The sequence below is a fragment of the Nicotiana sylvestris genome, chromosome 5 (genome assembly GCF_000393655.2).
Source record: "Nicotiana sylvestris chromosome 5, ASM39365v2, whole genome shotgun sequence".
NCBI lineage: Eukaryota > Viridiplantae > Streptophyta > Magnoliopsida > Solanales > Solanaceae > Nicotiana > Nicotiana sylvestris.
Genome location: NC_091061.1, coordinates 168,980,237 through 169,006,311, shown reverse-complemented (window position 1 = coordinate 169,006,311; position 26,075 = coordinate 168,980,237). Strand labels below are relative to the sequence as shown.

The 26,075-nt window shown below is 35.0% G+C and overlaps 2 protein-coding genes across 2 annotated transcripts; one reads left to right on the top strand and one right to left on the bottom strand.

Moving 5' to 3' along the window:
- The first annotated feature begins 1,373 nt into the window (after window positions 1-1,373).
- Window positions 1,374-18,466, top strand: LOC138869640 (uncharacterized). Its single transcript, XM_070147274.1, has 13 exons — window positions 1,374-1,482; window positions 1,616-1,785; window positions 2,934-3,686; window positions 3,770-3,916; window positions 4,006-4,071; window positions 4,529-4,817; window positions 4,910-5,149; window positions 5,353-5,463; window positions 5,561-5,707; window positions 5,808-6,210; window positions 6,821-6,950; window positions 7,050-7,385; window positions 18,392-18,466. Exons 1-13 carry the CDS (start codon window positions 1,374-1,376, stop codon window positions 18,464-18,466), a joined length of 2,976 nt encoding a protein of 991 aa, XP_070003375.1.
- A 5,752-nt stretch (window positions 18,467-24,218) lies between these two features.
- On the bottom strand, window positions 24,219-24,895 carry LOC138869639 (uncharacterized). Its single transcript, XM_070147273.1, has 2 exons — window positions 24,761-24,895; window positions 24,219-24,677 (listed from the first exon to the last, which is right to left on the bottom strand). The coding sequence occupies exons 1-2, from the start codon at window positions 24,893-24,895 to the stop codon at window positions 24,219-24,221; spliced, it is 594 nt and encodes a 197-aa protein (XP_070003374.1).
- Window positions 24,896-26,075: the final 1,180 nt, after the last annotated feature.

Genomic DNA, 26,075 nt, shown 5'->3' with positions numbered 1-26,075 from the left:
CAATCAATTTTGTAGAGACTTAACCCCAACTTAAAACACTTTAATTCGAACCATTAAGCCTACGCTTAGACATGGCGAAATCAACAGAGCACATAGCGTGGTGTGAAACCATGCAAGTTAATCACATACACTTCATCACGTGTCAAGTCATTAAGTAAATACCAATATTCAATCAGATTCCTCGCAAAATCACGACGGTACAGAATTTCAAAACTAAGCAAATCGGGTCGAGGATGATCAAGAGACATCAGAGAAGATTACTGAGTTCATTTCTAGTTTAAACTTAATCAAACAAACAAAAATTCTTACGAAAATTGCAGACAATCACATGACGGCTTCACATTTTGTAAACTGTTACAAACAGACTCGAATAACACTCGTTAATCCCAGAAATTAATACTTCTCAAACAGATAAAGAGTCGAACAATCTGTAAATCAACTAAACCTCCCTGGCTCTCATCATATTCGGATAAAACACCTTTAGACAGAGATATAGAAGAGAAAGAGATATGAACCTAAAATTAGAGCTTTTCGATTAATGCTGAAAGTGAATACACGCAGGAGATAACTCGACAAAGAGCTTGAAAGTGAGAAAACAGTAGCAAAATGAAATTCCACCGTGAACCTCAAACCTCGAACAACAATCGATGGTGATGGAACTCCCAAACGCCTCAAACAAACTCCAGTTTTTAGTAACCAAAAATTCCGAAATTTAAACAGAAGAAACAGAATATTCTTTTTGTATTTTTTGTTTTTCGAAGTAAAAGAAAAAAAACTCAAGAATCTTCTTAATTTTGCTGAAGAATTGAACACTAAAGAAGAAGAACCCTAATTTCTTTTGTCAAAGTTTTTCTTTTTTGTTCAAAAATTCCTCTGCCCGAAAAAATCTCCTAAGGATCCCTATATATATATATATAAACTAGAAGCTTCCATACCTTTCTCTCCAAGTCATGCCCCAAAATTTCCTTTTCCCATCCGAAAATCCACAAGAAAATCTGATTCCCCTTCTTTGTGAACCAAATCGGACAAATGGAGGCCTAGGATCTTAAATCCCTCAGATCCTACTACTACCATTTATCCAAAATCGTTCTCAAGATAAGGAGCGCGTGAGGCATAGGGGAGAAGAGAATATTTGTTGTCAGGGGTCGTTGTGGGACAGGTGACACGGAGGATGGAGAGAGGAGGGATCACGTGCACGAGTTTGTGAGTTAACTCGCCTGATTCCGGCAAGTTTGGGCATATTGTAGCGGCGGACAGAGGTGGGGAAAGGGGCGCCGTTTTTGGTGTTCATTTAGGATTAATGGGATATGTGTTAAGAGTTACAACTGAGGTTTTATATGATTGGGGGAATTATTATGGATCTTTGGATAAATATGGATGGAGGGCTGGGATTAAATGGGTGTATTGAACGGGAGATGGGGCTGATGGGTCGGATAGACTGGTGGATTGGTGAATTTGATTGGGCCATTGAAGTTTTTTTTGGTAAAAATGGCGTGTAGTAGCCATTAATTAAGGGTGTCTTTAATTTTTATCCACTAATTATAATGCTCAGCAAAAATAGCCACTACTAATAGGAAAAAGATAGTTTTACCCTTTCTTCAATGTATATATTCAGAAACCCTTGTTTTTTTCATTCAGAAGAGGGAAAATTTGAGAGCGAATCTTTCAGGGCAAGCTTCGTGTGTTCTCAGCATCTGTATCATCCTCGCATGTAAACAAGTTGCACTTAATCTTTCTCCTTCTTCATCTTCTCTGTCATCTTCTCTGAATCGAACGATCGAACTGGTAATTTTTTTTTGTTTTATGCATTTTTGTTTTTCTATATGTGTAATCGCTATCAATGTCGTGTCAAGTATGTGTGAAATTTCAAAAATGATCATTATAAGTTGATTCAGTGTCGGAGAAGTAGCATATTTTGTGATGGTGTTATTCAGAAATTTTTGGTGTTGAAATGTGAAATGTGTTTGTGGTTGATTCAATATATTTGATCATGTAAGGACATTTCATAAAAATAGTCGTATAAATTCATAAGCTTACTATGTTTATGAATTTTTAGTTAACTGTGTTCATGAAATATAAAGACCAAACGACATTAACTTTTGAAGTTGGAACTCAAAGTTAAGGACTGAGTGTCGTTAACTTTTGAACTTGAAACTTGAAGTTAAGGATCAAGTGTCCTTAACTTTGGAACTTTAAAGTTGAAGTTCAGGACCAAGTGTCCTTAACTTTTCAACTTGAAACTATAAGTTAAGGACTGTCTGTCCTTAGCTTTTTAACTTGAAACTTGAAGTTAAGGACCAAGTGTCCTTAACTTTTGAACTTGAAACTATAAGTTAAGGACTGCCTATTCTTACCTCTTTAACTTGTAAATCTAAGTTAAAGACTAAGTGTCCTTTACTTTTGAACTTGGAATTCAAAGTTAAGGATTGTTTGTCCTTAACTTTTAAACTTGAAACTTGAAGCTAAGGACCAAGTGTCCTTAACTTTTGAATTTGAAACTATAAGTTAAGGACTGCCTATTCACCTCTTTAACTTGTAACTCTAAGTTAAGGACTAAGTGTCCTTAACTTTTGAACTTGGAATTCAAAGTTAAGGAATGTTTGTCCTTAACTTTTTAACTTGAAACTTGAAGTTAAGGACCAAGTGTCCTTAACTGTTGAACTACAAATTTGAAGTTCAGGACTTATTGTCCTTAACTTTTCAACTTTAAACTTTAAGTTAAAGACTGCTTGTCCTTAACTTTTTTACTTGAAACTTGAAGTTAAGGACCAAGTCCCTCCAACTAACTGTAAGTCCTAATCTTTATTTTCCTTTTTCCTTCTTTGTAGTGTGATAATGGAAGGAGATCGTGTGTTCAAGTTTGATGTTTGACGTAATTTTATGGTGTATTGGAAAGGAGATTTACAGTATAAAGTTTTTTGTCAAACATGCAGTGGAAGAAGTTGAGGGATGGTATTTTTGGCAACTTCTTCCGATTACAAAGTGTAAAGTTCTATGGTAAACTTATTCACTGTATATTGCTTTCAGAAATTGTAAATAATGACCCTGATTCGATAGCATTCAAGGTTTTTGACCATGAAATTAAGTTTACACGTGACGCATTTTATATAATTACTGGTTTGAAGTGTTATTCCTCACCGGACATCAAAGGTTTACATGAAAAAGAGAATAGGCTTTCGAAAGTCTATTTCCCCGGAAAGGATAGAGTTGAGTTGGGTGATTTGTTTAATTTTATTACTAGTCACCCACATGGTACAACTGCAGCATTTGTAGGCAGCGATGATGATGCTATGAAATTGGCAACAATTTATTTTGTTCAATCTGTTTTGATGGGCAAGTGGAAGAATATGAATGTGTCCGAGCAGATAATGAAAATTGTAGACGATGATGAACTCTGCTCTTCTTTCAACTGGGGCTCTCTTTCTTATGAAACATTATTAAAATCATTGAAGAGTTATTTGAAGCCAAATGAGAATGAGACTGAGAAAGAGAAAGACAAGGATAACTACACTATACTTGGCTTTCCTTTTGCCTTTTGTGTTTGGATTATAGAAGTAATTCCTATTTTCCAAGAAAAACAATTTGTGAACTTCCAAGAATCTAGTTATCCTCAGATGTTATGTTATTCGGAAATGAAATCTCCACAGTTTGATTCTTTGTGTAAAAAATACTTCCATAATGAAAATGTAAGTCAATCTAATTACTAGCTATTTTTTTGTTTATTTGTTTTAGTTCTAAAAATTTATGTTTATTTTTTGTTATATAATAGTTGTATAAGTTGATCGAGGTGTCACCATTTATTCCTGTTGAAGAAGATACAAAGCCTCTTAGTGTGGACGAGCCAATTTCTCAAGATGAAAGCTCAATGCCTTCTTCCACACAATTTGATGAAGCCATGCTTAAGGAAATTGTTAAAGTAGGTTTTCTGCCTTTGAATAGCATTAGTTTTTTATTTGATTATTTTTTTCTTACGAGACTTTTTTATTTTTATGTTTTTTGATTCAGAGATTATCAGAGAGTTTTAAGAAGGATCTTCAAGCTGAAGTTACTAGAATAAATCACAAAATAGCTGTAGCAGAAAACAGATTGAGAATGAAATCATGGTAATATCATTAATTTCAGTTAGTCCAAGTTCAGGACTATGTGTCCTTAAGTTTTTGAACTTAAAATTATAAGTTAAGGACTGTCTGTCTTTAACTTTTTAACTTAAAACTATAAGTTAAGGACTGTTTGTCCTTAACTTTGAACTTAATACTTGAAGTTTAGGACCAAGTGTCCTTAACTTTTGAACTTAAAACTATAAGTTAAGGATTGTCTGTCCTTAACTTTTGAACCTGTAATTGAAACTTAAGGACTGTCTGTCCTTAACTTATAAACTTGGAATTCAAACTTAAGGACTGCATGTCCTTAACTTTTGAACCTGCAAGTAAAACTTAAGGAATCATGTCCTTAACTTTTCAACCTGTAATTCAAACTTAAGGACTGTCTGTCCTTAACTTTTGAACATGTCCTTAACTTTCTAACTTAGTTTCTTTCTCACGATTTAAAGAAAACTCTAGGATCAAAGCTTGATACTTTGTTGAAAATTTATGGGAAACCTGATGAAAGGAACATAGAGAAAGAATCTAGTGTTCCAATTACTAAAGATGGAGTTGATGATCATTGTCATGATACAGAGCCTACTATTGCAATTAACAAAGATGCAGGTGGTGATGAACGTGATAATATGGATATGCATGCAGAAGTTCTGTATGAACGCGATTTTAGATATGCACATCTAGATGATGAAACTGAGAACGTCACTGATATTGGGAAAGGTTAGATATAGGTTTTGAATTTTTTTTCATTGAAATTTATATTCAATAGCGTAATACATATAAACTTTTTTTGTGATTACAAATATTTGTAGAATTTATTGATGGAGTGGAAGTTCAAGATGTAGGAGAATGTCAAAACCAGGAAAATTCAAAAGAGACGGGAGTAACAGAAAAAATTTGTAAATGTGGATGGCAATCTCAGGAGGATTTAGAAAGTTCATTGGGAACAAGTGTCAGTGAGATTGTATGCAAATGCTTAGAAGGAACATATGATCTGTCTACACCTCTGTCATATAAAGAAAAATTTAGAGTTCAAACTTGTGCCAATCAAGGTTAGATAAAATTTTCATGATATATTAAATGTTAGTTTTAGTAAATTATTAGAATGGGTATTAATTGCGTCGCATTACAGAATCTTTTAAAGCTGCAGGGGAAGAAGCTAGAGTGGAGTATCAAGAGAAAAGTGGAGTATAATCTCAAGACCTAGAAAATACCGAAGGAACAAGCAGAAGTGAAATTGTTTCCAAATTCATAGATGGAACATATAATCTCCCTACACCTCCCTCTCTTACCGACAATATTGGAACCAAAGAAAATGCTAGCGAAGATAATGATGTAATTGGGATGATCTTGACTATTGCAAATGGTTAGATAGTGTTTTTTTTTAATTTTATAAATTGTTTGTTTTAATCAAAGATTAGTGACAAGTACTAATTGTGTTAGCTGTCGTAAATATTTTGCAGAATCTTGTGAACTTGCAAATAAAGAACATGGAGAACAATTACAAGATAAAGAAAATGTGCAGCTGGAAGATAAAGAAAATGATGCAAGCAATATTTTAGCTGAATTGTCTCTTGAAAAAACACAAGAAGGCAGTGTGAACAAGACAAGTAATGATTGTATCCTAAATATTATATTCATAATTGAAATTTTGTCTCTTTATTTAACGACTTGCAGCAAACTAATATATTTATATAGTGTTGCCTGCAGAGAAAAACAATGATGAAGATCCTAACCAATATACGAGGAAAAGAAAGAGAGATAGTATTTGTTATGATGGTCCGTCATTTTCTATTCGTACTCCTACTCCTCCAAGTACACAAATGAGCATTGATGGGGGTTTGCCTTTGGAGGTTGAAGGAAATGTTGAAGAAGAGCTTGGTCTATTTAAAAGGAACAAGAAGCTTAGTTGGCAGTTGAAATCTCCTTTTGATCAGGAAAGAAAAAAAGGAATATCGATGACAGACAATCAAAATACTCCCAAGATTTCAGGCTGGATAAAATCAACATATACTCGTAGGTGTATTTTTCATTATGCCACAGATGATGCAAAATTATTGAAGAAATTCATTGTGTGGTTGGGCAAGGAGAAAAGGAGAGGTCACAAAAAAGAGTAAGTCCCTTAATGTATTTCAGTATTGATATTGAAATTGCTAAAGTTAAGTGTCCTTAACTTCTATGATTGTAAGTCTAAGTTTAGGACCAAGTATCCTTAACTTTTGAATTTGAAAATCAAAGTTAAGGAGCTATTGTCCTTAACTTTTCAACTTGGAAATCAAAGTTCAGGACTAAGTCTAAGTTAAGGAGCTACTAAGTGTCCTGAACTTTTGAACTTGTAAGTCAAAGTTTAGGACCATGTGTCCTTAACTTTCTAACATGTAATTCAAAGTTAAGGACTGCATGTCCTTAACTTTTGAACCTGCAAGTCAAACTTAAGGATTGTTGTCCTTAACTTTTGAACTTGATACTCAAAGTTAAGGACATACAGCCCTTAAGTTTTGAACTTTGAACTCAAAGTTAAGGACAAAGTGTCCTGAACATTTAAACTTGTAAGTTTAAGTTAAGGACCATGTGTCCTTAACTTTTGAACTTGAAACTCAAACTTCAGGACCAAGTGTCCTTAGTTTTTGAACCTGTAATTCAAATTTAAGGACTGCATGTCCTTAATTTTCAACTTGAAAGGCAGGACTAACTTCTAACTTTGATATTTTCAAAATTTTCAGGGGACAGACTGATATATATGCTGATGATAATGGTGTGAGAAAGAATCCATACAAATTGTATCATCAAAAAATAAGTAGCAAAATGTTCTTCCTTGAGCTTTCAGATAGTAGCTTTGTACTTGATGATAAGGTTAGATAATTTGCAAGGCATTTATTTTCTTTATTCTTTATTTATCACTAATTATTTTATGACAGATGGATTTGTTTTATTTTTTGCTTTTTTATGAAGCATATTGACATTGCCTTATATTATCTGAGAAAGAAGGAATGCTACCACCCTCGCGACCATCCTTTTCGTTGCACAACTACTGATATTCTTTTTGATAACTATATAGTGCTTGTGTATAAAGATTTCAGTGAAGATTCTACTCATGAATTTTGGTGTGCTGGTGATAATCAGTTGTTTCTGACACCATATGTGGGGGGGGGGGACAGTCGTAGATGTGGAATTGCTTGGACAGAGGTTGACAAAATCTTTTTTCCGTGTCGGCTTTCTTTAGAAGATGATAATGTTGTGATACACTTTCTTTTGGGGGTATTGGACTTGAATCAGAAAAAGATTGATGTATGTCACACCTCCTTTTTACACACCCGGAAGGGGTATATAATAAGGGAGTTTTTCCAATTTAAGTGACATTATTTGAAATGAGATTATTTATTCAATTTAGAGTCGCCACTTGGAATATTTTAATTGGTGTTCCATGTCACCAATTTATTTTTTAATCCCAAATCGAGGAAATTTCGACTTTCCTTTTGAAGTCTGCGAACCAAAAATTCTAAGTAAGGAGTTTTGTTAACCCGGGAGAAGGTGTTAGGCATTCTCGGGTTCTGTAGTTCTAGCACGGTCGCTTAAACTATTACAATTGGCCTATTATCTGATTTTACTACATGTTTAGCCTATGGTACATTTTTAAACTTATTAGCCGCTTTTAATTAAGTTTAGGAAAATTCAACGTTGTCTAAAACACGTTTTGAACCACACCACATGAAATGCACCCGCGGTCCACGACACATTTTATTTAACGTTGTTGAGATTTGGATTTGGATCACATGAAATGCACACCGGAGTTTAAAGAAATTAATTTAAATTACGCGCCTAAAGCAACTACGCACTCTCAAGTTTGCGAGGGCCACGGAAAATTCAACTAAATGGCACGCCTCGATTTCTAAAGATTAAAATTAATTAAATGAGGTCCATGAGTTTGGGATTTTATTTGACACAGCATGCCTCAAATTATTCTAACCCAAAGGATTTCTAAATTTAATTTTTAGGGCCATACATGGTTTCTTTAACATATAATTACTACTACTATAGTGACCTAGGCAAAATAAATTATAATTAGGAGATCAACATGATATGAACAAACAACTGTCTTTGAAATGCAGCACACTTCGGTTACATGGGAATATGAATCACGAGGACCGAAGAACTGCATTCAATGCTTTTAAAACAGAAAAAATCAGCACTTCTGTTGTCCAGACATACACATACGTATATAAAAAAAAAAAAAAAAACAAAAAAAAATTCACGTCCCATTATTAACAAGTTATAAGCAACTTCTCTATTACAAAGTAATTGTCAAACACCTACCCTTATGTATCTTTGCATTTCAACTATCAAACAATAAAAAGGAAAACAATATATCATGAATATTTAAAGCATTTCCTAAATAAATATGCACATCATTCGAAACCGCAAATCCAAAGACGCAGGAGTTTCAAACCAAAAGAAAACATACTATCACAAACAAAATTATTGATACAGCTACAATTTAAATCCAGATTGAAGAACATCTCCAACGATCAAGTATAAATCAAACAAAGAAGAATAGAGGAAGAAAATGTAACAAAATGGGTCAAAATATTACTTCCTGTCTAGCTAGGGGATTTAACAAATCTCAAAACATAGTTAACAAAATTAGATATGAATTTGCCATATGTCCAGAATATCAAATTGTTCCATCACATAATTGTAGTAGTTTATTAGTTATCCTTTATCATCAACGATCTAACTCTAGCTAGTACGAAAATAACTGTAAAAGGAAAATTCAACTTTAGGAATTTAAGAAATGGACTACCAAATAGATACTTTTTTTTAACATTGAGCATCAGTTAAGCAAAACACAGCACCGCAACAAAGAGAGGAATAAGAGTGACCTTTGAGTGCGTCTATCTTTTAGATTAAAGGGAGCAGAACCTCCATGAAAGATGTACAACCAACAATCTACAAAAACCGCTTGGACGACAAATGAAATCATAATGAGATCTACAAATTGGAGCTCGGCTTCAACAGAAATCAGTGATTCGGACTTCGAATGACACCAACCCAAGAAAAACTTTTGAGCTTTAAAGCTTCCAGATCTGATTTTTTTTTATTTTTCTTTAAATTTCAAACTTGTTTCCTCTTTCTATTTCATGTGTGTTTATGGGAATTTCAAATGAGGAAGATGAGTAATAGAAGGAGGAGAGGATGGCCAGATGTTTTCTTTGATGAGAGGAGTGAGAGATGGCCAATCTCTTTCTTCTTTTGTTGAAGATAATCCCAGAATCAATCCGAGGGGACAAGGCGCTCGTCAGGTTATGAGATTGGGGATGAGATTAGATTAGGGGTATGTGCCTAGGAATTATGGCCTTCGGAATTATGGGCTAGGTCCAAAATTATGCCTAAAAATGGGTTGCTCGAGCCCAAGTTTTATTCTTTCTCCGCGAACGAGACTAAAATACGACTTCATTTATTAACTAATCCTACTTAAGCAAAATAACTATTAAAATAAGACTGACCGTTAAAATAAACTATCTTTTTTTTAATATTTTTCAAGACTAAAAATGACTACAAAATATTAATGAAATTATTTTTTGTAATTTTTGTTTTCGTGTAATAAAATAAAGTAAAAAAAATAAAAATGAATTGAAATAGCTATATTATGCCTAAATTAAATATTTACATGCTAAAATATAAAAAATCTTGGGGAGGGTCAAAAATCACATGTCTACAGTTGCCCCTCTTTGACTGGAAACGCGAAGAGTTTTCAGACAAAAAATGACTAGACTGGTTTTTTTGACCCGATCCTTATTTGGAGAGACCAAAAACTAAAAGAAAGGAGAATGTGACCGAGCCCTAGTATCTGAGCTGCCTACATATCCTTGGCTATAAAGGAATCAGGCTACGTGTAGTTCATAGGTGAGTGAGATGATGGAGTATACCGAGATGGAGAGCCAGTCGAGGTGTTGTTCCGCTGAGGTTTCGGTCTGCGGTCCCGTTATTACATCAAAATCAAAAATGAAAAAGACTAACTAAGCCTATCAGCTACGAGTTACAAGATTCCTATCTATGAGTCTTCTGAAGCTTGATCTTGAGTTTTGGTTGGTTCTTCATGCGGACCCTAATCTGAATCTTGATGCTTGTCAGCCGCAGGTGTTGGTTCAATCTTCTTCAGCTTTTCAAACCAAGACTGGACATGCAGAGCTTGTGACCTCAGCCCTATCTTGAGCAACTCACATCTTTCATTAACTTCTGCATTTGGATTCACTTCTTGTCTTTCTTTTTTTTTTTTATTCTGGATTGTGACTAACTTCTGTTGATCATCTAGGACTGTTGACTCGCATTCTTGACGTGAGCTTCTTTTGTTGCTGACCTGAATTGCATTCTGAATTGAATTCCCTTTTTTTCCAGGTCACCTGATTGCTGAACTTGAACCGTCTTCTCTTGTTACTTGACACTGTTTTCCCTTGCACCTTGAACCATTTTCCCCTAAAACTTGAATTATCTTCCTTCGAAACTGATTTCCCTTGAAACTCGAGTTGTCTTCCTTCAACACTACTTTCCCTAGAAACTCGAGTTGTCTTCCTTCAACACTGCTTTCCCTAGAAACTTGAGTTATCTTCCCATGTTCTCTAGGTGGGCGCCTGATTACAACAAAACATATAAAACAAAAGAATTTTTTTTCTGCCCCAGTTTGCACTAGGAAGATTTGTGAGCTGTTAGCAAAATTGTAAACCACTCGTACTATTGATGCAATGATGAGAGTAAACTAAAAAATAGACAAGGAAAACTATAAACTAAGCTTGACTAAAGTAAAAACTGACCCTATTCTCCAGGCAGGCCCCCCTGATTTTAGGAAAACTAAACATTGATAATCTTAAAGAAACTAAAATAAAATGACTCCCATTTTTTTCAAATCCAGACTTCCCTTTTTTTTCAAATTATCCTAGGAGAAAATTCGTCAGACTAGGTTTTCTATCTTAGGAGAAAGATCCATCAGACTAAGATGTTTATCTTAGGAGAAAATTCGTTAGACTAGGTCCTTTTTTCTCTTTTTTTTTCCTTTTGTTTTTGGTATCTTAGGAGAAAGATTCATCCGACTAAGACGTTTATCCTAGGAGAAAATTCATCAAACTAGGTTTTCTATCTTAGGAGAAAAATTCATCAGACAAAGATTTTGATCCTAGGAGAAAGTTCATCAGACTAGGTTTTCTATCTTAGGATAAAAATTCATTAGACTAAGATTTCGATCCTAGGAGAAAGTTCATCAGACTAGGTTTCTTTTTTTCTTCTTTTTTTGATACCTTAGGAGAAAGATTCATCAGACTAAGATTTCTATCCTAGGAGAAAGTTCATCAGACTAGGATTTCGATTGGGAGGAAAATCCATCAGACTAGGACTTTTTATCCTATGAGGAAAAATGTGAAGATCAATGGCAAGATTTTATGCACAATAGCAAGAAAAATAAAGGCCAAGATTTGAGAAACCCCTTTGTCGGCTCTTCTCGTCTTTTCTCCTTCTTTTTTTTGTTTTTTTCCTTTTTTCCTTTTTTTCTTTTTTGAATCACTTTCCCTGCACCGCTTTGTTCCTGTTTCATACAAAGTAAAATTTGTCAATTTTGAAAATGGTGGTCGGTTTGTGGCCTTGAGTCTTGGGCAGCTTGGCTTCTGCTCAATCAGCTTGAGTCGGTCTCAAAAGACATTTGTTCTGCACCAACTCTGATTGTTTCACACCAGTACCATTAGTATTTGTGGCTCAATCAGCCTTATCCCAACTGGAGATCTTTGCTTAGGTGACCTTTTCTGATATCTTGAATGACTTCCTACTTTTGAGCAATTTGTCTGTCAGGGAGAATCACCAGTTATCTTTGCTTGCGCCAAGTAGGCTGACAAGAGTCTCTAGGAGGAGCCTTTGCATGAATCCTTAAGGCATGTTAATAGTAACAACTAATTGTGCTGGCCAAATTCACTTTGTGTAACTGAAAAGCTGGTAGCAGATTTTGAAATCTTTTCTTGCTTGTTTTGACAAGGACTGACTCAGAGTGAAGGATACAAATGATTCAAAGAAATAATATTAACAAGAAATATCCCTGTTGGAAGGACAGAAGGAAGAGTTTTTTTTTCTTTTTTTTTTTTTTTTTCAATAACTAGCCTTAATGATCATGACATGCATTTTGGACTAAACGACCTGATCTATCAAACTAATCCAATCTTCCCTTTTACCATTTTTATGACCTTTGAAGTTGTAACGACCCGAACCGTCGTTTCCTGTATTTACGTCTCGTATTCCCCGTTAAATGCTTATTCATGTTTCAATATGTGTACTTGGTGAATTTGAGTCAATTCGGATCGAGTTTGGTATGAAATGGGACAATTAGTCTCTTTAAGGAAGAATTAGTTTGGAAAAGTCAACCGGACATTGACTTGTGAGTTAGAGGGCTCGGAATTGAATTCCGATGATTCGGTTAGTTTCGGGGGATGATTTAAGGCCTAGGAGCGCAATCGGAATTAATTTTGGAGGTCCGGTGAAGAAATTAGCTCATTTTGGCGAAGTTAGTATTTTGGCGATTTCCGGTTGATAGGTGAAATTTTGATCCGACGGTCGGAATGGAATTCCGAGAATTTCTGTAGCTCCGTTATGCCATTTTGGATATGTGTGCAAAATTTCAAGTCATTCGGACATATTTTGGTCGAGTTTTGATCGAAAGCGCGTTTTGGAAGTTTTAAAGGAACTTAGACTTGAATTCGGTGTAATTCGATAATTTTGGTATTAGTCGAGGTGTTTTGATAATTGGAACAAGTTTGAATAATATTATAAGATGTATTGGTATTTTTGGTTGAGGTTTCGAGGACCTCGGGATGATTTCGGATGGCTAACGAGAATTTTTCAAGTTGGAAATTTCATAATAGACGAAAGTTGTAAATAAGTGCGCACAAGGCCTCACTTTGAACGATAATATCTCTCGTTATATAAGGAGTTGTGTGAGCTACAACCTATCAAATTAATCTCTTTCAGTATAGTTTCCAATGCAATAAACCGTTCGTCATTTTGAAGTGTTTACAGGAAGTTATGATCATTTCACTGGTCAGGTGTCAGAGCGCGCGAAGTATCGCGCAAAGTCGCGCACTTCGCGCGTCTGAGGCAGAATACTCAGCAAAACGCGCAAACAAACACGCGAACAACGCGCGAACTATGCGACTGAAGGTTTTTAAGTACCCCAAGACCGGCCTAGAGAGTTCCCAACTCATTTTTGGGGTTAAGGCTTGCTCTCTCAAGGGGGTTTCGTCCCAAACTTCATCCCTATGATCCTAAGGTAAGATTTTTGGAGTATTTTGAGTTGATTACTACTCCCAAACACTTATATTAACTTGTATTGATCTTAAAAATTCTTAGATTTCAAGAAATTCCTTCAAGAACTCAAAGAAGGGTTTTGCAAGATTTCTTCCAAAAGGTAAATCCTACACCTTAGACTCACATATATGGATATATTATGGAAATATGAGTATGAGTCAAGTATTACAACTTAGTGTATGGTGGTTGGAAGCCATAAATTCCCTATTTAAATACATGAACATGGTAGGGATTTAGAGGTGTTTATTTGATGGAATTTTTGTTGGTTTGGGTGTGAATGGTTGATCACACATGTGATGTTAGGAGTATAAATTGTTAAAGAATAATAGTGTCATGAATTGTTGGTTAATTGTGATAGTTGGAGGAACCAATGCTATAGTTAAGAGGTGTAAATATTTATACCTACAAGATGTTTGATAATATGCCTAAATGGCATAATTTATGGGATCTAGTACTAATATTGGCCATATTGAGTGTTATATTGTAGATTGAAGTTACATAACTGTATGGGATCATTATAGTATCATTAAGGGGCGAATTTCAGATATGTATGGTTAAAACCCCGTCTTTTAGAAATCGAACTTCATCGAGGTTTGTGTGATTTTTGGCAGATTCGTCACACGAGGAGGCCAATTAGAGAGGCAAGGGCATAGCGAGCTAGAGGTGAGTAATAGATGTAAATGCTGTTCTGAGGGTTTGAAACCCCGGACTTTCACATCGTAACGCTATATTGAGGCGTGACACGCACTCCATGGCGAGTGCGGGGTCGGATACTATTGGGGATTGTGACTTGGTCCATCCCGTGTGATGTTTATACTATACTGGTGATTGATACACATACTTCATTGATATTACTGGGCTTGATGCCATGTTTGGGGCCTTGTGCCGATTTGTAAAATCCTTCGAGGATTGATATTACTGCTTAGCATGATTTGCATATCATTTAATTTCAGTCCAAGGTTTTAAATGTTGTTTTGCAAACTCAGCCATAATTCTAAGTGTTGAAAACTTAAATGATATTTTTAAATGTATTCCGGGCTGGGAACTTCTGTTTTGTAAATGCCCAAGGGGCTTATTATATTATTTTCTGGACTGATTATAAAGTGACTTGAAACAGTGGTAACAATGACACTGTGTGATATACTTGAAACAGTGGTAACAATGACACTGTGTGATATACTTGAAACAGTGGTAACAATGACACTGTGTGATATACTTGAAATAGTGGTAACAATGACACTGGATGATATACTTGAACAGTGGTAACAATGGCACTGTATGATATAAATTGGTCAGGTAACAATGGCTGACCGGTCAGGTAACAATGACTGACCAAGATATTGCGCTTGGGCTGTAGGAGCCCCTCCGGAGTCTGTACACACCCCCAGTGAGCGCCGTCGACGATAAATAAATATGGATGGCTCGGGCTGCACGCCGCAGTGGGTACTGGAATATACCATCATATGCATTGCAATGTATTCATGTATTTGTATCTATACTATTGTTTAGCTGTTCAGTTCCATATGTTACTGTATATTTGGATTTTAGCTTACTTTGTGTATTTACTAGGTTTTCTTATCTTCGGACTGTAGTTACTTTTATTACTCACTGGGTCGGAGTACTCACATTACTCCCTGCACCATGTGTGCAGATACAGGCAGAGCTGAATTCGCTCCTGAGTGCTGATTCTTTCCAGACCAGGCGGTGACTAGGAGTAACGAGGTAGCTGTTGACGTCCGCAGCCCCGTTTTCTCCCTTATCTTTGTTATTTATGATAAGTTCAGACTTTGTAAAATATTAGTAAACTCTGTAGTAGCTCATGACTTGTGACACCCCGATTTCGGGCTGAGTTGGGATGGTTTTCTTTGTTCTATCACGTTAATTTCGCATTTAAGATTATATTGCCCATGATTTAGACTTATTCCTGCTAAGTAATTATAAAGAGATGTACTGTTTTGTTGATTGGCTGGCCTTGTCCTCATGAGAGGCGCCATCACGACCGGGTTGGGATTTTGGGTCGTGACAGAAGTCGTGCCTGTTTATGCCAATTCTTCGCATCAGCTTCACGACTCATTTTGACAAGTAGTGCCCGAGGGGTTTTCACCAACAAGTCTCTCTCATTTATTCATCTCTACTTACCATCGCCTTACAATGCCCGTGAGGGTTTTCACTAATAAGACTCTCTCATTTTCTTTTTTTTTTCTTTCGCTTTTCTGTTGCTTTCTTGAGCAACTTGACAGTGTTATATGTCGTGTGACAACCGTTGCTCATTGCATGCTTCTCTTGGCATTCTTGAAGACATATCGAGAGGTCTTTATTTGGAAGGATTTTGGATAGGGTTGGTAAGAAAGGACATCATAAAGGCTCAAAATAAACTCAAAGTAAAGGGTATTGTAGACTTACAACTCTTGGAATCGACTCTTTCAAAAGTGAAATAAAATTTTTGCCCCAGTTTCAGCTATTGGGGATTTTTGGATTTTTTTTTTGAATTCTTATTTGGTTGGATCGAGCCATGAGGCTGCCTACATATCCTTTTTTTAAGGAATCAGGTGAAACGTAGTTCAAACATCTGACCTAAACTATTTTTCATCTTTCTTTCTATTTCTCTTTTCCTTTTTTCTTTTTTTTTTCTCTTTTTTCCTTTTCTTTTTTTTTCTTTTTTTTTCTTTTTTTTGTTTGCCCCAACTTTTATTTTTGAGGGCATGGACCTTTGACAATTCTTTTTTTTTCTGAACTTTCTAAGAATTGCCCCAGTTTGTACTCTTGGGACATGGATTTTTTTTTCTTTTTCTTTTTTTTTGAATCTAAACTTTATTCCCAAAGAGGGTAGTCAAAGAAAAATAACACAGGCTCAAAAGGGGTAGCAAAAGATATAAAGTGTTTGGGTAGCAGAAAAAGGGCCTCCCAACCTCAAGAACGTCAAACATGGTATCTTTTCGCGATCACAGCATTGACGAACATGTCTGTCTTCTTAGTGTGCCGTGGTCACAAGATATTTTTTCATCCCTTAGTGACAAACTTTCCAACAAACTTCAATTGATTAAACATCCTCAAGCCCGATCTTCACAATGATTTGAAGGTGAATTTTACTCGACCTTAGTTTCAAAGTATTCCAACTCTTTATTTATCCTCAAAAGTATTTTTTTTAGTTATCGAATTCCAAATTAAATCAGTTCCTAAGATCTGGCCAAAATTTTCGCATGCATGTCATGTCATTAGAACTAGCGAGAAAAAAACTAGGAACAGAATGATACAAAAGGACAAACTGTATTTTATTGAGTAAAGGATGAAAGAGTTTTACAACTAAACAAGCAACCCAAAATACGAGTTACAACCCTAAAATAACCCGAATAATGAAAATAGCAACAGAACAGACAGACAAGACTCACACAAACAGAATGGAGGGATAGAAGGGTTTGACTCAATAAAATAAATAAAATCTGGATCACAACCCTGAAATAACCCAGATAATAGAAAAAACATCAAAACAAGCTACCAAGATTCCTTCCTAGTGAGGAGGAAGGACTTTTCAATTGCTAGGCTTGACATTTAGCCACAAATTTGCTCATCAGAATCAACAGAGCCTTCTCCAATTTCAACATCATTAACTTCAGTTAGCAAGTTCCCGAGAGGATTATCATACTCCATGTCACCAGGCATCATCCCCACAAAGTGTGCATCATGATGTGCAGGTAAAGGATTCTGCGCGACATTCTGGGTGTCATTGTCTTGGATCACAATCAGGTTTTCCTGAATCATCCTTTCTATTTCTCTTTTCAAATCCCGACAACTTTCAACATTATGCCCCTGGGCATTGGAATCATATTCACACCTTTTAGAAGGGTCAAAGCTTCTCACACGTGGGTCCACATGATTTGGAGGAATAGGTGCAATCATGTCATAATGCTTTAACTTCTCAAATAAGCTTGCATAGGACTCTCCTATTGGTGTAAAATTATCTTTCAACCTTTGTTCCCCTTTATACCTCTGGCTTGGATGTGGGTTATAGAGCACCTGAAAATTTTGTGGAGGCTGCTGGAGATTTCATGATGCTCGTGCTCGCCTTCTGGGTAGTTTTGGTGGCTAGACAACATACTGAGGTGGAGCGACAGAGTATTGAGGGTTCTGAGGTAGATAATACTGCTCAGGGGAGTCATGGAAAACTTGAGGAGGCTACTCATACCTTCGAGATGTTCTCCTGGGACCTCTTCTCGACCCTGATTTCATCATGATTTCTTCAACCTTCTCATTTGTGTCGCTAAAATTATCAGATTCAACCCGGACAACCTGAGTTGCGGCTTTAAAAATTGCTTGACTTATAATTTTGCCTGTCTTAAGACCATTCTCTACAATTTCTCCCATTTTGATTGCTTCCGAGAAGGATTTTCCAACTGCGGACATCATGTTTTGAAAGTAATCTGGCTCTTGCGCTTGAAGGAAGATAGTAATTAGCGCGTGGTCATCCATGGGTGACTTAACTCGAGCTGCTTGCTCTCTCCATTTAATGGCATATTCCCTGAAACTTTTACTTGGTTTCTTCTTCAGGTTTGAAAGGGAAATGCGGTCTGGGGCAATGTCGATGTTATATTGGAACTGTTTGACAAAGACCTGCGCCATGTCATCCCAGACATACCAACGAGATGTGTCTTGATCCAAAAACCATTTGGATGCTACTCCCGTAAGGCTTTCCCCAAAATAAGCCATCATCAATTCTTCCTTTCTTCCCGCAACTCTCAGTTGATTGCAATACCTTTTCAGTTGGGCTATGGGGTCTACATGTCCATCATACTTTTCAAATTTGGGAGTCTTGAAACCAGGCGGCAAGTGGACATCGGGGAACATGCATAGATCTTTGAAGGCAACACTTTTTTGACCTGCCAATCCTTGCATGTTTTTCAATCGTTGTTCTAAGCTTTTCACTCTTTGAGTTATTTCTTCCTGTACCATCTTTCGGTCAGGCTTCTCAATGTTTGCAGGAAGATCAAATGAGTATGAGTGGTACTCAGGAGCATGGTATTGCTCTTGCTGTGTAGCAAATTGTGACTCATGACGAGGCTGTCCTTGGCCATTGGCCCATGCTTGACACATTTCGGTCATTTGCTATTTCAGTATTCTATTTTTCTCAAACACAGTAGACTCTTGTTAAACCCTCTGACCCTGAGTCTCTTGAGCACTTGTAACAGCTTCGATGTCAGTTATCATTTTTCCTTGGATCTTGTGTTTCCAGCTTACCACAAACCAACTAACCTCAACTTTCTTCACAATTCAAAACAAAACATGTTAGAATGGACTCAGTCGATCCTTATTATTATCAATATTTTTTCATTTCTTCATTTTTTCATTTCTTTTTTTAATGGTGATCGAACCTGATTTGGGTTGTTTACGTATCATGTGGGAATATGAATCAGATCTTGCGTAGTTCGGGAAGATCATGAATAAAGTAAATAAACTGACTTTTTTTTTTGAATTTTTTATTTTATTTTTTCGAAAGAAAGACTTATAAAGAAGAAAGGGAATATTTTTGGATTTTGGTTTTTCTTCAGCATTTTTGCAAAGAAAGATTTTTTTTTGAATTTTTTTTCCGGAATTTCGAAAGAAAAACTTTTAAAGAAGAAAGAAAATATTTTAGAAATTTTATTTTGAATTTATGAAATAAATGCTTCTAAAAAAAAGAAAATATTTTTGAATTTTGAATTTTCTTTTCAATTTTGAAAGAAGAATGAAAATATTTTTTTGGATTTTTGGTAGAAATTAAAAGAAAATATTTTTGTATATTTTTTTTAAAAAATAAACAATTAGGGTCTAAAAGAAAGACTTTCTAAAGAAGCAAGTAATGGAAAATATTTTTGGATTTTTTGAAAATTGGGGTCTAAAAAAAAAGACTTTTCTAGAGAGGAAGTAAAGGAAAATATTTTTGGATTTTTGAAATTTATGGGCTGGAACCGATGAGGTTTGGCTACGTATCTCATATCTTGTGAGAATCAGACCCGCGTAGTTCGCCCGTTTTGATGCAACAGGAAAATATGACTTATTTTGAAATGACTTTTTCACTTTTTTTAAAATTTCGGCAGAGTTTCAGGATAATTCAAATACCTACTTCTCACTCTCTTTTCTTTTCTTTTTTTTTCATTTTCTTTCCCTATTCTAGAAGTCAGCCGACATGCAAGCCGAAACAAACAGATACACAAGTAGCACGTAAGATGCATCAGGATGGTCTTTTAATTAGGGTACACTTGTCCTAGACAGACCCAACCTCTGTGTTGAGTCCCCAAAGTCAAATGCACGTGATGCAAACAAGCGTTCCTACTAGAGATCCGCCATGAGGCTATGTTATTCTAGCTTTAAAAACCTGGGTGTATTGTTCTAGACCTGGCTTACCCGAGCGGACAGCTCGAGCCGAGGGGGGCAGCGTACCGGGAATACAAAAGCTTCACCGACTTTGCAACTTGTCCGAACCTCGTTCTAAAATTGGGATATGACTCCAACAGAAAAGACGCCACACGAAGTGCATACTTCCCAGATGATTTAGAAGACTCTGAGATAAGAGGGTTTCGTAACAATTTATATACAGTTCAAATAATATTAAAGCAGTAAAAGCGGCATTTAACACATTATGATCAAACATGTAAAAATCGAATAATAAATAAAAGCCAAGTATAAGAGTTATTCTAAGCTCGAATTCTTGAATCCTGAACCAAAGTTCTGGGTTATGATCCCCAGCAGAGTCGTCAGAGCTTTCACACCTCCTTTTTGCACACCCGGAAGGGGTGTATAATAAAGGAGTTTTTCCAATTTAAGTGACATTATTCGAAATGAGATTATTTATTCAATTCAGAGTCGCCACTTGGAAAATTTTAGTTGGTGTTCCAAGTTACCGATTTATTTTTTAATCCCAAATCGAGGAAATTTTGACTTTTCTTTTGAAGTCTGCGAACCAGAAATTCTAAGTAAGGAATTCTGTTAACCGGGGAGAAGGTGTTAGGCATTTCCGGGTTCCGTTGTTCTAGCACGGTCGCTTAAACTATTACAATTGGCCTATTATCTGATTTTCATACATGTTTTGCCTATGGTACATTTTTAAACTTATTAGCCGCTTTTGATTAATTTTAGGAAAATTCAACGTTGTCTAAAACACGTCTTGAATCACGCCACATGAAATGCACCCACGGTTCCATGACACATTTTATTTAACGTTGTTGAGATTTGGATTTGGGTCACATGAAATGCACACCCGGTTTAAAGAAATTAATTTAAATTATGCGCCTAAAGCAACTACGCACTCTCAAGTTTGTGAGGGCCATGGAAAATTCAACTAAATGGCACGCCTCAATTTATAAAGATTAAAATTAATTAAATGAGGGTCATGAGTTTGGGATTTTATTTGGTACAACAAGCCTCAAATTATTCTAACCCAAAGGATTTCTAAATTTAATTTTGAGGGCCGTAAATGGGTTTTTAACAGATAATTACTACTACTATAGTGACCTAGGCAAAATAAATTATAATTAAGAAATCAACATGATATGAACAAATAAATGTCTTTGAAATGCAGCACACTTCGGTTACATGGGAATATGAATCACGAGGACCGAAGAACTGCATTCAATGCTTTTAAAACAGAAAAAATCAGCACTTCTACTGTCCAGACATACACATACGTTTATGAAAAAAATCACGTCCCATTATTAACAAATTGTAAGCAGCTTCTCTATTACAAAGTAATTGTCAAACACCTACCCTTCTGTATCTTTGCATTTCAACTATCAAACAAAAAAAAGGAAAACAATAGATCATAAATATTTAAAGCATTTCCTAAACAAATATGCACATCATTCGAAACCGCAAATCCAAAGACGCAGGAGTTTCAAACCAAAAGAAAACATACCATCACATACAAAATTATTGATACAGCTACAATTTAAATCCAGATTGAAGAGCATCTCCAAGGATCAAGTATAAATTAAACAAAGAAGAATAGAGGAAGAAAAAGTAACAAAATAGGTCAAAATATTACTTCCTGTCTAGCTAGGGGATTTAACAAATCTCAAAACATAGTTAATAGAATTAGATATGAATTTGCCATATGTCCAGAATATCAAATTGTTCCATCACATAATTGTAGTCAGTTTATTAGTTATCCTTTATCATCAACGATCTAACTCTAGCTAGTACGAAAATAACTGTAAAAGGAAAATTCAACTTTAGGAATTTAGGAAATGGACTACCAAATAGATACTTTTTTTTAACATTGAGCATCAATTAAGCAAAACACAACACCACAACAAAGAGAGGAATAAGAGTGACCTTTGAGTGCGTCTACCTTTTAGATTAAAGGGAGCAGAACCTCCATGAAAGGTATACAACCAACAATCTACAAAAACCGCTTGGATGGCAAATGAAATCAAAACGAGATCTACAAATTGGAGCTCGGCTTCAGCAGAAATCAGCGATTCGGACTTCGAACGGCACTAACCCAGGAAAAACTTTTGAGCTTTAAAGCTTCCAGATCTGATTTTTTTTTTGATTTTTCTTTAAATTTCAAACCTGTTTCCTCTTTCTATTTCATGTGTGTTTATGGGAATTTCTAATGAGGAAGATGAGTAATTGAAGGAGGAGAGGATGGCCGGATGTTTTCTCTGATGAGAGGAGTGAGAGATGGCCAATCTCTTTATTCTTTTGTTGAAGATAATCCCAGAATCAATCCGAGGGGACAAGGCGCTCGTCGGGTTATGAGATTGGGGACAGGATTAGGTTAGGGATATGGACCTAGGAATTATGGCCTTCGGAATTATGTGCTAGGTTCAAAATTAGGCCTAAAAATGGGTTGCTCGAGCCCAAGTTTTATTCTTTCTCCACGAACGAGACTAAAATACGACTTCATTTATTAACTAATCCTACTTAAGCAAAATAACTTTTAAAATAAGACTGACCGTTAAAATAAACTATATTTTTTTTAAATATTTTTCAAGACTAAAAATGACTACAAAATATTAATGAAACTATTTTTTGTAATTTTTGTTTTCGTGTAATAAAATAAAGTAAAAAAAAAAGTAAAAATGAATTGAAATAGCTATATTATGCCTAAATTAAATATTTACGTGCTAAAATATGAAAAATCTTGGGGAGGGTCAAAAATCACATGTCTACAATGTATATGAGTCCTTATATAGTGAGCCATATGAGGCAAGAATGAATCACATGGAAATGCATGCACGCATGATCCCCCACTTGCTAAAGTTCTCACAGTTTGACAAACATTACAAGTCTTTTGGAAATGCCTTCAACAAATTTGATATTCAGTGGCAAAGATCACCACACCAAACTGGATCGTACGTGTTGTTATTTGTTATATTATTTATATATACTTTATATTTATTGTTTAATTCACTGCATATCTTACATTTTTCTTAGGACTGATTGTGGTGCATTCCTCCTGATCAATTATGTGGAGTTGTTGATGATTGGAAAGGATGTGGAGAAATTCCAACCTGAAGACATAAAAGACTTTAGAAAAGAACTTGCCGCAAATCTTTGGGTACATGGTGAGTGGAAAAGAAATTCTGGTTATGATACACCATCAGAAAATATTGGCGATGACTATGAGAGTGAAAATGAAACTTGTTGTCCCAAGGAGTTGTAGTTTAGTTGTAAAGAAAGTTAGTTGTGATTGATCTTTTGTATAAAATTGCTATAAAGAATCCATATTAATTCTGCAAGTTCAGAAAACTTCTGAAATATTCTATAAATTCCTCAAAATGCACTTATATTTTGTTTGCGTAGCAAAATATTTTGTCACAGCTATGCAAAATTACAATTTCAGAAGTAATATCAAGGCATCATGTTATTAATTTCTTTGTTTCTCTCAAGTGTTGATTTGTCCATGGAGTTTGTTAGTATTAGTTCATAAATAAGTGTAATTGAACTTCAAATTGAAAGTTAAGGACCAAATGTACTTAACTTTTGAACTTTGAACACAAAGTTAAGGACTGCTTGTCCTGAACTTTTGAACGTGTAATTCAAACTTAAGGACTGCCTGTCCTTAACTTTTGAACCTGTATGTCAAACTTAAGGACTCCCATCCTTAACTTTTGTAAAGTTAAGGACAAACAGTCAATAACCTTTGAACTTTGAATTCAAAGTGAAGGACTGCATGCCCTTAACTTTTGAACGTGAAATTCAAACTTAAGGACTGTCTGTCCATAACTTTTTAACCAGCAAGTCAAACTTAAGGACAGACAGTCCTTAACTTTTGAACTTTGAACTATAAGTTAAGGACTGCATGTCCTTAACTTTTGAACCCGTAACTCAAAGTTAAGGACTACTTGTCCTTAACTTTTGAACTTGAAACTCAAAGTTAAGGACAGACAATCCTTAAGTTTTGAACTTTGAACTATAAGTTAAGGACTGCGCGTCCTTAACTTTTGAACCTGTAACTCAAAGTTAAGGATTGTCTGTCCTCAACTTTTGAACCTGTAACTCAAAGTTAAGAACTGTCTGTCCTTAACTTTTGAACCTGTAACTCAAAGTTAAGGATTGTTTGTCCTTAACTTTTGAACCTGTAATTCAAAGTTAAGGACTGCATGTCCTTAACTTTTGAACTTGAAAATCAAAGTTAAGGACTGCCTGTCCTTAACTTTTAATCTTTGAACTCAGAAAGAAACAAAAAGAAGGTAAGCAAAAAGAATTTTTGTAAATTCAGACATCTGCTCAAATAAGAATAATCTAAATGAATTCAATTTATAGCAAAAACTTAAAAGAGTCGATAAACATAAGTGGATATATCTACTATTCTCTATGCTTTCTTGAAAATGGATGGATTGCCGGAGAATATATACAAGCTGTTCTATTATGACCAATTCTTCTGCAACGACCACATTTGAAAGTTATTTTTGATGACTCCGTAGCTGGAATGTGCCTTTTCTTCTGCCTTCTACCTGGTGGCACTTTGAAATCTGGAGGTTTAACAATTTGTGACTTAACACTCTCTGGTACAATCCAAGAATCAGTATATCCTACAGGATGTATTTGTAATTCATATGTTTTTAGCCAAGATTCCTTTAAGTACCAGTGCGAACAAAAGTTGGACTTCTTGATGTTTCTCTTCTCGATAGCTGCAATTGCATGTATGCATGGTAATTCATCAAATTGAAACTGAAAACAATCACATGTTCTTTTGTTTAAGTCCACCAAGAAAGTTATTCCTTCTTTTTCAACTCTAGAACGCCATGAATCAACGGGGAAGACCTTCAATGTTGAAAAATTATAAGTTAGTACATTATGTTAAATTATATTAAAATCATAAGATAAACATAGAACATAATACTTACATTTAAAGTAAATGCTAAATCTATATTTTTCTTCAATTCCTCCTCTACCCAATAAGAAACATCATAAAAAGTTCCTTCTACTTCGTTTCTTCTTTCATAAAACCAACGTTGTAGCTTCACTTGAATGAAATCCATCATTCTTAATATAGGCAGCTACCTTGCTTCTAATAGGATAGAATTCATTGACTCAAGTATGTTTGTTGTGAGTGTAAGCACGTGATTTTTGACCCTCCCTGAGATTTTTCACATTTTTAGCGTGAATATGTGAAATTGGGTCTAATATAGCCATTTTAACTATTTTTACTTTATTTCGTTGCAAAAAGAAAAATCACAAAAAATACATATATAAATTTTAGTTTATGCATTTCTCATAAACGTGAAAAAAATACAAAAATTATACTTTATTTTGGTACTTTATATAAATTCAAAAATTACTAAAATATATAGTTCTATTAATGTTTGCAGTCATTATAATTTTGAAAAATACAAAAATTGTACTTTATTTTGGTACTTTATATAAATTCGAAAATTACAAAAAAATATATATAATTCTATTAATGTTTTGTAGTCATTTTAATACAAAAAATATTATTTTATATTTTGTCTTTATTAAAAAACGAAAATTACAAAAAATAGTTTTATTAATATTTTATAGTCATTTTTACTTTGAAAAAATACAAAAAATATTACTTCATATTTTACCTTAATATTTACGAAAATTACAAAAATAGTTTTATTAATATTTTATAGTCATTTTAACTTTGAAAAAATACAAAAATATTACTTCATATTTTATCTTAATATTTACGAAAATTACAAAAATAGTTTTATTAATATTTTGTAGCTATTTTAAATCCTTAAAAATATTTAAAAAGATATAGTTTTGTTAAATACTAGTCTTATTTTTGGTAGTTATTTTGGCTTACATAGGACTAGTTAAGCAACGTGTTCCTATTTCTCGGGTCCGGGCAAAAGAATAATATTCGGGTTCAAACTACCCGGTTTTAGGCCTAATTTTCGGACCTAGCCCATAATAAACCGTGTCCAGGACACATGGGGAACCCCACCACGCGTGGGGGACATATGCCTTGAACCCCACCACGCGTGGGGCTCATTTTTCTGGGCAAAACACTACAAAACACGGACAAAGGCAAAAGCATAGAGGAGGGACTTTTGAAAAATTGGCAAAAAGCTATTGTTGCTCTTCCTTCTTCAAAGAGAAGAAAGTAAAAACCTACTGTAAAAAAAAGAAGCTCCGACCATCACTTACCCGGCGTCAAAAAACCCACGACGACCCTCCTCTTCGCATCGTTCA